This window comes from Oreochromis aureus, linkage group 14, assembly GCF_013358895.1.
Source record: "Oreochromis aureus strain Israel breed Guangdong linkage group 14, ZZ_aureus, whole genome shotgun sequence".
Classification (NCBI taxonomy): domain Eukaryota; kingdom Metazoa; phylum Chordata; class Actinopteri; order Cichliformes; family Cichlidae; genus Oreochromis; species Oreochromis aureus.
Genome location: NC_052955.1, coordinates 5,635,319 through 5,648,054, shown reverse-complemented (window position 1 = coordinate 5,648,054; position 12,736 = coordinate 5,635,319). Strand labels below are relative to the sequence as shown.

Genomic DNA, 12,736 nt, shown 5'->3' with positions numbered 1-12,736 from the left:
TAATCTGGATGTGGATATTTAGGCAGAAAACAAGTGAATGTTATTGTAGTCTGTTTTTTGAGTTGAATCAAATGTGATGTGAACAGTAGGTCTTTTTCCACAGAGACAAGAGGTCCACCATGGCAGAGATCGTAGAGCAGCTACAAGAAAGAGAAGCAGCGCAGGTCTGGATTTAGTCTTTATAAATAAAGACTCTGATATTTGGGGGCATTTAGGGGTTAATTTTAAGTTTGGACCAAACTTCCTAAAAAGAGAAAACTGGAATAAGTAATAAAGTTTTTCACTTTTGAGCCATAAATCAAATTCATCGCCTCTCCCAACCCTTAGGCCCGCGGTGAGGTGCCCCGACTGCCTAATGGGTTACCAGAAAAGTCTTCCCGTCCCGACCGGCCTCGAGCTCGGGACAGACCCAAACCACGACGCCGGCCACGACCCAAAGAGCCCGGGGAGACGACGCGGCGGTCCAGATCTGCACCAGCCCAGAGCAGCCCGGTCGTCCCCCAACCACCGACACATACGGCACACCACGAGGGCTTCCTTTTCCGCAAGCTGGACATTGAGAGCCTGAAGAAGAGCACCAATAGGTGGGTGTTCAGGGTCATAATGATACCTGATACCTGATAGGAGGTATAGAGAAGTAGGATGGACAGTGATGTCATGAGTATCAAACTTTAGGGATTCCAGTTAATCAATTAAAAGCTATTTATGTTCCACAGGGGTCATTGAGGTGCAGAAAAAATGATTGTTTCATCGACTTATTCTTAAATATTAGTTTGAACAAAGCATTTCCAGCCCTCTAAGTACCACTTTCTCATGACACTGCTGCTCCCTCCATTTAATAATTCAACAGGGGTGACAGAGGCATGACTTTAGCATGTTGAGCTAACAGGCTAACACACGGACATGTTGAACAGATGCATGACACACACTGGCTCACAGGTTGATTCCATCGTGTGTTCAACAAGAAAATACTCAGAAGAGGTTTGGAGTTTCTCAGGATAGTAAAAGCTTTTTATTGAGATGAAGTATGAATTTTTACCTTTTTCTCTGACACAAAAAAGTTCTAGACTGTCTTGTGTTTGTATGTGGTGGAAAGAAGGAGGTAGTCATAGTTTGTGGTGTTGCCTGTGCCTGGCAGTGGGAGATTACAGCTGTTTAGGGCTGGGCGATATATCAATTTTTTAACCTGTCAGCACGCTCATGCAACCTCTGCTTGCTCCTAAGGTTTTCCTGCTGCGAGGAGAAGTCATGTTGGCGTTGCCAAACAATGAATAATAACTAAATAAAATAAAATAAAAACTGAAGGAGTTATTTAACTAAAGGTTAAAAATGTGACAAAAATCAAAGCTTCTTAGTTCATGCAAACAAAATGCTCTTTTCAGATCCTCAAAAACAGGGATTTTACCCCATGCTTTTTGAGTTTAGGGCCAACCTACAGCTTTAGAATAATCACCCAGCTACACTAACAAATTAATTTAGGTAGCAGTAGACGAGTGTTTTGCAAGGTAAATAACTGTTTTGGTCATTGCAGCTAGGTAAAGAGTAACGTCTCACTTCCTTGTTGGAAACATCTGTCTGAAGGCAAGTATAGCTTAGTGTAATAGATTCAGATCCCCATTAGCTGCAGCAACACAGCAGCTATTCTTCCTGGGGTCGGAAATATAGTATAGTGGCGAAAATGTATTAAATATACCCAGTGTTGGGAAGGTTACTTTTAAAATGTATTCCACTACAGATTACAGAATACATGCCCCAAAATGTATTTTATAATGTATTTCATTACGTTACTCAATGAGAGTAACGTATTCTGAATACTTTGGATTACTTAATATATTTTCATGCTTTTTACAACTGCATGAATGCACTATTGCTGTGTGATTTATTACTATTACTGAAGGTTACTCGCCATACCAATACCAACTAGATTTTTAAATCTTAACATAAAATGAGTAACAGTAGGTGGACATTAGGTAAAGCTGCACTTTTTGCAGCGATCTTGTATAGAAAACTATTCCCAGCGTATATAAAACAGGTCCGCGGCTCCGAACCGTAGTAAAGGGACCTCTGGCTAATACATCGGGTTCCGTGTCGGACTCTTAGCCAAAAACTAGCTTTACTTTGTTGTCTGAGTCAACTTTGCCAGCGAGAGACAGAGAGAGGCGTTGAAAGGCTGCTCCAATGGAAATTATTGTTTCGGAGGAAAACACGAACACGGTGTAGAGTCGAGTCTTAATAGCTTACTTACAACTGGGCTACACTGCCCATGAAGCTACATTCTTTAGGTCTATGCCTGTAACACTTTGCCTATTGCCTTCATATTAAATAATTTTTTGAACAATAATTTTTAAAAACATTTCTTCACGTCATTATGCGGCCGCAAGTAGAGGTGACATGGGCCGCGGGATTGAGACCCAGGCATTAGAGCCTCTTAATGCGTGTTTTGTTTGGGTTTCCGCCGGCGTGGAATTACCAAAAATGGAGAAGGCATAGCCTAACACAGGAAACGACCGCTGTGTAATGTCTTTATTTCAACAAAGTAACTGTATTCGGAATACCACCTTTTTAAACGGTAACTGTAACTGAATACAGTTACTCATATTTTGTATTTTAAATATGTAACGCAGGTACATGTATTCCGTTACTCCCCAACACTGAATATACCATACAAACTAACTTTGGCTCTTTTACATTTTGCTGCTGACCATGTCCGACATGGTTCAGAACTACATTTTATACTGATAAGTCTGTACATGTAGTGAAGGACCTGAAGGCTTACTGCACTTTTCTGCTACAAAGATCTTTTTTCGTAGCAAATACTGAGATATCGCCCAGTCCTCCAGTTGTTAATTTGTACTGAAGAGTAAGAAAATCAGTGATGAGTGCATGAAGCAGGAAAAGGATTCTCTAATGTAAATGTAAAAGTGATGCTGGTGACACAATAGGGAAATCTTATGTCAGCCTCTGAATATATTATGTATGTCAGTGCTGATTATTAGGATGTAATTAGAGCACTTTATTAGATCAGAGGCCTGCAGGATTCCCACCGCATGTGAAAACTTCATGCATGACGCTTACGATGCCTCCTGATCTAACGCGAGCCCACAGAATAAAACACAGCAGACTGACTGACTGGCTGAGGAATGCTGTGGGATGGAGCTGCTGGTCAAACACACACACTTATGCACAAAGCCTGCCCTCCACTGATGACCACCCTGCTTCTTCTAGAGAGACACCAGCAAGAAAGTCTCTCTCTGCACTGCCCCCTGGGGGCTGGGCTGACCTTGCACAGCTAAAAGCTCATCCCCTCCCAGCTGTGGATGAGTCCTGCTCACGCACCTACTCGAGGCAATGGATGAGTGTGTCGTATGTACATGCCCTGTTATGTACATGGCAAGGTAAAGCACAATGTCGAATGGCTTAAATCCGGACAAGTGTGAATCTCCAAACTGCTCCTCGTTCTTTGCTGTTGATGCCGAGAAAGAAAGCGAGGATGCATTTAGGGAAGGACTGAGATTCAACCTGTCTCTGTTACATCTCTACGCGATGAGACACTAAGTAAGTTGATGTGCACATTAATATTCTGGTACTGTGTTAGGATATGGTGCCTGTGAAAGGTGGACAACAAACTTGGCTATTACTAGTTCCACATCTGTGCTTCACATTAAATTTAGGTTACAGCTGTCGGTCCATTCACTGTCATTCAAGTTTCTTTATTTTTTAAATGTCTTCTGAAAAAGTTTAAACTTCTTTTCGAGGTGTCCTGTTCATAATATAGAGGAAGAGAAAAGTAATATCTGCTACTGTAAACTAGAAAAATACATAAAAACACCCACAACAAGGAACAGAGATTTAAGAAACATTTTTTTGCTCAAGTGTTTTTAAAGGGAACCTGTTGCGCTCATTTCCAACTCTTCCCAACAGTTTTGGCTCTTCCTTATTCTCTCTTTAGTCTAACGCTCCTTTAAGCCATTTTTCTTCTGCCTTGCAAAGCAAAGCTCTGGATGTGGTTGGAGATGACCATGTCGGGGATGTCTGCACTCCCCGCCATCACACAGAGCCAACAATAGAAAAACATTTCAACGTTGAACTTTTAATGGTTGTTGTGAGCATTTCAGACATCACTTATCACTTGCACCATTGGGTTTTGTTTTCCTCGCGTATCTACTGAATTTGAAATCAGGATATTAAGCTGCACACAGAAACTTGCTCTGAATAATACTGGCAGTACTGTGCATATGTTTTAGTTGCTAAAAGTAAAAGGAGAATGTTTAAAATGAAATAATACAAAGTGAAGTAAACAAAAATTAAACTTCTTTTTAAGGTACTTTCTGTGGAGATTTGCCACAGATCATCTGCGGAGCCTGGCTGTCTCTTTATGTAATCTCACACTGGCTTCATGTGAGGGCCACACCATCTGCTGCAGAACTCCTTGTTCTTCTTGTGGCTGAAAGTTGCCCTTAAGGACTCTGTGTGTCTGGGCGACTGAAAATAAAAATATAAACGTAAAGTTCCTGAAACTTGTGCACAGTACTGCCGATGTCAGCTATTAACTGGAATGCTGTGTGCATGTAAACACGCTCACAGAGGGAAAACGAGCATGTTTGGATTTTAAGCCGTGTTGTTGCCAAAATGACATTTTAACCAAGCTCCTCTGTCTCTTTTCCTCCTCTCTTCCTCGGTGCTGCTGGCTGCTCCTCTTGTCTCCTCCAAGGTAAGTCACATGTAAGCCTCGCACACAGGTGCACACAAGCTGTACGTAGCCTTCCTCCCCATCCCTCCATCCCCCCACCTCCTCCGTCTGTCTGTCCGTCCGTCTGTGTTTGTTCAGCAGTGTGTTTCCTCTTCCCTTCTTGGGGCTGCTTCATCCCGCCTACCTACCTGTCTGCTCTGGTCAGGTGAGTGAGGTGTTAGCGTAGCGACTGTGATTCTGCAGCTCTTCCTGACTCCTCCTATCCTCCCCCAACCCTCCTTCCCCATGCTCCTCTTTCCCTCCCACCTTTCCCTCCTCTTCTTCCCCTCCCTTCCTCTCCCGCCTCCCCCCACCACAGCAGATCATGGGTCAACCTGTACTGCGTGCTGAATAAAGGGGAACTGGGTTTCTACAAGGACGCCAAGAACACCACCACGCCCTACAACAACGAGCCGCTGCTCAACCTCTCCCACTGCCACTGCGACGTCACCAATGGCTACAAGAAGAAGAAGAACGTCTTCACGCTCAAGTAATCGGCTGTTTTCACGCTCACATGTACTGCAGACAGGCACTTTCATGCTAACCCAGGAAAAACTAAAGTCGTTAGTGTGTTTTCACTCTTTAGGGCCTGGGCACATTGTAAAAATAAATAGTGTGAGTAATTTATTTGGTCATAACGACAAACCCAGATTTGATCTAGTAAACCCATTGTACATAATTCTGGTATTCTAATAGCTAAAAACCTGCTTCTAGACAAAAAAAGATCACATTTTCTTTTAGTTTTCAAAAATATGACACTTAGAATCTTTCCAAACTGAAATGAAACAACACTTTCTTCCATTTTTTTGGCCATGAATCGTTAGCATCCTGCTAATGCATGCTGATTGGTCAGCTAAGGATTCCCGATGGGATGAGCTCCCTCGATGGAACTTGTTTACAGACGATAACTAGATGTTAGAAGCGTAGTTAAACCACAGCTGAGAGTCGTGTTTAAGAAGCAGCTGGTTGAAGGTGACTGAGATCAGAAGGCTGTTTACTCCATGCCTGAAATTAAAAAGGCAAATGCCCTAAAGTGTCTGACAACTTATAATAATTACAGAAAGATATTTTACTAAAATAGAAATCTAAAAATAGAACATATGATAGGGTGAGGGTGAAAGATCTTCCCAAATCTTGAAGAACTTGAAGTAGTCTAAGCTACACAGACAGGGATTTCCAAATTTATCTGAGTTGAATTTTAGTTAAGTAAAAGTCAGAGCATTACTCGCACTTTTCCTCTTTTCTCCGGGCATAAACACTGTCGTTCTGTGCCTCACAGATGGGGCCCACCCCACAGTTTGGGAACCACTGCTTTAAGGCTTTCCCTTTAAAGGCTGAGTTAAACTCTTCTTCTCTCTTTGCAGAACGAAGGATGGCAGCGAGTTTTTGTTTCATGCAAAAGATGAGGTGAGACATTTTTTCTGTTTCCAGCACGCCTCAGAATAGTGAAAGCAGCTGCGCATCTGCACATCAATGAAAACCTTAAAAACATTCTTGTTTACAACTGAACCGGCCAGCTGACATCTGTGTACCCCTCTCTCCCATCGCAGGAAGACCTCAAAACGTGGGTGAATAATATCACCACCAGTATTTCAGAGCACGAGGAGATTGCCAAATGGGGTCATCCCCAACCAACTACCTCATCCACCGACGAGGGCACGCGCCGCGACGGGAGCAAGGTGGACAACAGGTCAGAGCGCGGCGGCGAGCGTTCGGACCGGGGTGACCGAATTGAGCGGGCTGAGAAGGAGAAGGAACGGGATAGAGAGAAGGAGAAGGAGAGGGAAAGGGATAAAGAGAAGGAGAGGGAGAGGGGCGAACGGTCGGAGAGGTCAGAACGAGCTGGGAAGTCGGACGCAAAACGATCAGAAAAGTCCAGTAAGAAAAAATGAGCTTGGACGGGAGCTGGGATTGAAGCTCACAGTATGAACTCTGGCTGGGAGGCGGGGCCATGAACTGGTTGCGAACGCCCCCCTCCTCTTCTTCGCCTCCAACACTGTCAACAGAGCAGTCGTGTTTGGATGGAAATCGAAGGATTGACCCGGGCTCACTCATAGGACGGACGGGACGGATTTGATTTGGAGCAGGAGACACCTCTCTCGCTCTCCCCCTCTATCTCTCTCTCTTCTGTGTCTCTGTGAGAACGCACAGAGTCACCGACGCCCCCTGGTGGCTGTTTCGGAGAACTGCCTGAGTGCAGGGTGGCGTTTTGTGCTGCGGAGCCCCGGGCAGCGTCGCCGCGAGAGAGAGACGGGACGCGCATCACGTTTAACGGGAAGGCTGTTAGGCTGACGGCTGGTAGAGCGATAAAACGTAGCTCATACTGTTCCATGTTTGTTTTTTCTATGAGACGAGCTCTGTCTGTATGTATTTCTCGTCTGTGTGTCCTATTTACTGTATATATCTGTCTGTAAGTCGAGACATCCTACACTATGTCTTAGTACTCCTTGGAAATACAAACAGAATGAAATTATGCCAAAATGTTTTACAGACCTTCTTTTACTTTCTCCACTGTATCCCATCTGTCTGGAGGTCTGGCCATGAAAACATGTGGAAATTAAAATGGTTTTACTTAAATAACAAACTGCACTGTAAACACATGCGTGCACTTGCCCTGGATGAGTCAGCACTGATCTCCAGGTTTGTGCTGACTCTGTTTAAGAGAAGAGAAGAGTAGACGTCTGTCTTCGGTACTTTGTTACGCACACAAAAAATAAGAAGAAATGTATCAAATCAAGATCCCAGGGCATACAGAGCAGTTTCCCTTCCCTTGGTAGGATTTTATTTTAGCATTATAGATTTTCTAGTGAGCAGTCGGTGATCAGAAGAGATAAAAAGTCTTGTTCCCAGGGGCCTCATTCATTAAAATGATTTTAAAAGTGGACCTCTTGTAGTTTTATTTATATTCTGTCATATATAGACTTTTACAGTGGTAGATAGATGCTCATATTAAACATGGGGCAGGTGGGTATTCCTAATATGATCATTGGCCTTAAACAGGTGGTGGTTTAAGTTTAAGAGGTCCGCTTAAATTAATGAATAAAATAGGAAAAAATTCTTTATTTTTGATATTTCTAATATAATGATACCATTCATTGTCATCTGCTTGTTTTACCATCTAGATCAGTTTTTCATGGTTTGGTCATAAGCACAAAATCTGCATGTTTTTAATGAATGAGGCCTTCAGGGATGAAAACAGGCCTCATCTACTCTTTTATTCTCTTACAACATCAAACTACTGGATATTCTCTTTGATTTATTACACATACAAATTTGTTTTTATACAGAGTTTAAAACAAAATCTTGTTTTTGTGTGTGTGCTGCTGCTCTCCGCTCCCAGGGTCTCCATAGCTCTCAGGTTATTTGTGTTGGTGTGTGCTCACCTTGTGCTTCACACTCGTCGGTACGTTCGTCCCCTCAGATGCCGCCTCAGTCTTCCGGATACAATACGTCCCATTCACACGTCTACACACGCCCCACGCACACATTTGTACTTCTATCTTTGTGATGCTACATTCCCTCACCCCTTAATTTAACCCTGATTCTGACCCTTCAAATAAACCTTTCAGAGCATCTTTCAAAGTCAGGACCTGGAAATATGTCCTCACTCACAAAGATAGACTTACATCTTCGCACGCACACATAAAACCCATCAGGCTGAAAATGTTAGAGGTTATAAACGAGTCTTAAAGGTCATCAGATGGAAAAGATTGAAGCGATCAATGAGCTGACACAGCACTGACAAAGTATTTCATAAGTGAGAGATTGCATGCTTTTCTTGGAGAGAAATCACTCGCCTAAAGAAGCTCGTCTTTGCAGTTTGGCATCCTCGTTATAAGTATATGTTTCATTTCATGTAAACGCACCACGAAGCCATAAACAGCAGGAAATGAGAATCGTCACGGTTTGGTTTATCTGGTAAAGGCAGCTTTGTGAAGCACCAGCGGTGGATAGTGGCATTAATTTCCTGCCCTGTTAGATGCATGCGGGCCAGATTGCATTTAAAATTCTTTTAAAGTACGTTATTGTCACTGTTGCTGTATGAAAACTCATTCCAGCTCTCGTGTTTCGGATGCTTTCAGTTAAAGTTCAGCTGAAATGCATTTGCATAATTATTATTTAATTTTTATTTGTTAATTATTTGCAGCTCCTGTACTGCATGTGAAACAGAAAGCTAGATAAAGTAGAAAGGCCTCATTCGTAGGGCACACGTCCAAGTTAGTTTCTTGGAGCATTAGCTCCTGATGCTCCCTGATGCTGTATGCACAGTTTCAGGATATGTGGTGCGTTTTAACCCACACCTGTGGCCTAAAACAAATCAAACTATGACTTCTAAACTGGAAATGATGCAAGAGAAAATTAAAAAAATCTCTGAAGCCACACTGGAGAACAGAAAACACAAGCATTTGTGTTCAGCCATTGAGATAATGCTTGTTTATCTTCTTCTGTTTGCCAGCGGCAGCCATTCAAAAGAAATCAGGACTAAAGAGAGCGTGGCCTTTTAGGGAGAAGAGCTACAACAGCTTGTTTCAGACAGAAGATAAACTAAAGGGCTCCACCGGGGCTCGGTATAAATGTAAATCATGCAAAGCTACGCTGTTAGAGTCCAAGAGTAAAACTATGGAGCTGAAAATGAGCTTAACAGGTCGTCTTATTAAAGGTGTTTTCTCTTTTTGATTTCATTTTTTGGTCAGTGCACAGCTGCTTCACAGAGCTTCGAATGCGGCCTTTTGGTGTTTTTAATTTTCAAGACCTCAGCTAACAAAACACCGTCTGCCCATGGTTTTTACCTGCTCGCTCACCTTTCTGCTGCATGTCACAGAGTCTGCCAGCTCATCAAAGACACATCACTCCAATACTTAACATTTTTTAAATTAAAGAGCAGGTTATTTTTCAACTCAAACATGAAGGACTTCACATAATTTCAGTAATATTTTACAAGAAAACATTTACATATTTATTTGTAAGATGGCTGTAAAGCCCAAGAGTCCAGCGCGTGTCTATATTTGCTAGGATAGAGTTCATATTTAAGGCTTGTTAAAGATTATCGGTCAGCTGATTGTGTTGGGTCTTATTTATTTATTTACTTATTTTAGGTTTTTCATTGCTGGATTTTAAATTCCCTCCTGACCTACAGACCTCGTTTCTGTTTCTCATAAAATACGTCTTAAGAACTTGTAATTTATTTCATGAGAATGCCACATGAGTGCAGTCATTTGCATGCATGTCAGACACAACAAACACAGCAAGAGTTAAAAGAGTTTCATGTTTAAAGTGACACCGAGCAGGCTGGCTGACTGATTATGAAGCCAGCATCATAATAAACCTCCATGATTTGTTTCTGCTGATACACACAGAACAGATCGCGCAGGGTACAGCTGAACCAATAACAAAGTCAAATAACTTTACACTTTGGAGAGCAGAAACATTTAGATAATATGTGAAAGGTAAACGTCGGCACAGATGAACGCTCGACGGTTTGGGCGTGTGTGCCGATACCCTGCCCGTCTGTCTGTTGTGCTCACATCAGCCTCATTCTGTCAGCAGACACGAAGTGATGAATAAAAATACCTTTTGGTTTGTTGTTAATGTATTGAAAGTGTTTTCTTTTCTGCCTGGAAATGAATGTAGATCATTGATGTTGAAAATGTTTAATGTTGGATCAGTGTTTCCTCCTGTTCACGCGATCAGGGGCCAAAAAAGCCCCGAAAAATGAAACGCACTGTTTTTTTTAAGCGGGGGGAAGCACTGGTGCAGATTCTCTGATGCCATTCAGACACGTCAGACTTTGACATGTTGCATCTTGTACACCAAAACCACTCAGTAGTATGCAGTAATATCTATGAGGATTGTAGAGCGGTGTGTTCAGGGATTAATGTTGCCGATGATGGTGAGGATGATGTCCGTGGTAGCAATGGAACTTTATGCAACCTTTTCTTTGCACTAGGGACGCTGGCCTGTTGTAGGGCTGAGGGCTGGTGTTCACTGGTGTTGGGGATCCATCAGAGGGACGTCAGACCCGGACAAGTTAAAAGTTACCAAAATGAGAAGTTTAAAGTATTATGAATGACCTTTTCAGGTTCAGGCACATGCAGTTTGGCTTTGAGAAGGGCATGAAATTCACTTTGATCTTCAAAGTTCATGTACAGCTCGTGGATGTTTATGCAAAAGCTAAAACCTTTAACTGAACAAACTGCTTAATAATCAGCTCGTCGTATCGGTGAGTGGTCCTCGAACCTTCTCAGCAGAGCTGGCCTTTTATAGAAAACTCTATTTGCGAACCACCAACATAAACAAACTTTAAACAAACACTACTTTTGTTATACTTTTGACAGCACTGACTGTAATTAATATTGAAACACAAGTTCAGTGACATTACTGCAAAAATTAAACCTGGAAGGAGAAGTCCTGTTTTCATGCTTTCAGAAGCTAATATTTAGCGACACACAACACTCTGTGCTATGTATTTATTAAATAGACTGTATATAACAGATGGACTTGGCCACTGGTGAGTGAAGTTCTGATTTGAAGCTTGAAGATATTTTCAACCTTTGCTATTTTAGCTGTTTGAAACCAGACGTCACAGAAGGGGTGTGGATCTGACTGTGAAACCAAGAGACACTGGACATACTCGGATTGGTCCCCCTTTGTGACTTTAATAATTCATAATTCACAAAAAATTAAAAAGGCATCTTGTTGTGTTAAATAAAAGTGAAAAAAAAAATAGTGATTGAGCCCATAATCTAATCGGGAAAGTGAGATCACAGAGTAGTCGAGTTGAGGGACATTTTCCATACAACTCCACCTGTTTTTATAACCACAGGAGTCGCCCTCTGCTGGCCATCAGCAAGAATGCAGGTTTAAAGCTTTGTCCATCTTTTATATAATCTGTTTGTTACCCAACCTGGACACGCCTTTCTTTCTTTCTTTAGCTTCACTGCACTGCCCTGTTATAACTTTAGGTCTAATTCTCTATACAACCAAAAACTACCATCATGCTTTTGCTCAAATTTCTTAAATATTTTTATTACAGGATTAACTGAATATATGAAAGTTTGTCAGAGTAACAATGGTGAGGATTACATATTTGCTCGTCTTTTACTGACCAAACAATTAATTGTTTTAAGGGTGAAAATCTCCACTAGTTTCACTGTTGATCCTGATATGTTGCCTCTGATAGGAAAACACTGGATATTACCGCACATGTTTCTGTTTCCACGTCAGGAGCGGTGAAAAATTGCACCTCGTGCACACACACTGCCTGAATAGAAAGTCATAAGAAAACTCGCAGACATTAAAAGGGCTCGTACACTGAAGTGAAATGTTATTTTCTCAGACACAAACGGGGACAATCAGGGCTGCTAAGTTCAGTGGATGTTCAGGTGGGACGAGAGGTTGAATTTATTTATGTTCTTTAGGGATACTCATTAGAAATGATCACTTTTATCATCACGTCATGAATAATATTATGCTTTAGTTTGGTGCTGTTGACCACCTCATTAATGTGGTGACATTTTTGTCACCAGCCAAAGATTAAAAAATAATAAATACTGAATATAAATTGGTGTTTTAGCTGATCTGCTGCCACAGCGTGTCCCCTCCCAGGAGCCCCCGAGCACCACTGTCTGTCTGCCCTCAGCCTGCCTGTCTCTCTGTATGCCTGTCTGCAACCTGCAGCCTGGAAATGTACAAATCTATTTGCTCAGAAGTATTTTCTGTAAAAACAGACATGAAAATAATTTATCCATGGTGACACTGGGAAAACCGCCCCTTGTCTTTTGCTATGTTGAATCTTTGAGTCTGAGTCTGTCTTGAAGTGTGACTGTTTATTTGTGCCACAAGCCTAGATGAAAGTGATGTACACCTCCTGCACACAAACAGATCAGGACAAAGAGGTTGCATGAATGACATAGTCTCTATTACAGTACTGCTGTGCATGTCTTTGAGTCCCATTCTACGATCACTGTAACATACAGGGGTGACACAAACTACCGACATGGGAAAAAG

At 42.1% G+C, this 12,736-nt stretch overlaps 1 protein-coding gene across 1 annotated transcript in view; it reads left to right on the top strand.

The window, feature by feature from the left end:
- Positions 1–8,439, top strand: part of LOC116320337 (spectrin beta chain, non-erythrocytic 4) — an 88,975-nt gene extending 80,536 nt beyond the window's left edge. The window contains exons 39-43 of the mRNA XM_039598268.1: positions 104–164; positions 328–584; positions 5,049–5,219; positions 6,094–6,136; positions 6,280–8,439. Of these exons, the coding sequence (XP_039454202.1) occupies positions 104–164; positions 328–584; positions 5,049–5,219; positions 6,094–6,136; positions 6,280–6,621 (874 nt within the window). The 3' untranslated portion in view covers positions 6,622–8,439. The remainder of the gene's footprint in view (positions 1–103; positions 165–327; positions 585–5,048; positions 5,220–6,093; positions 6,137–6,279) is intronic.
- The last annotated feature ends 4,297 nt before the right edge of the window (positions 8,440–12,736 follow it).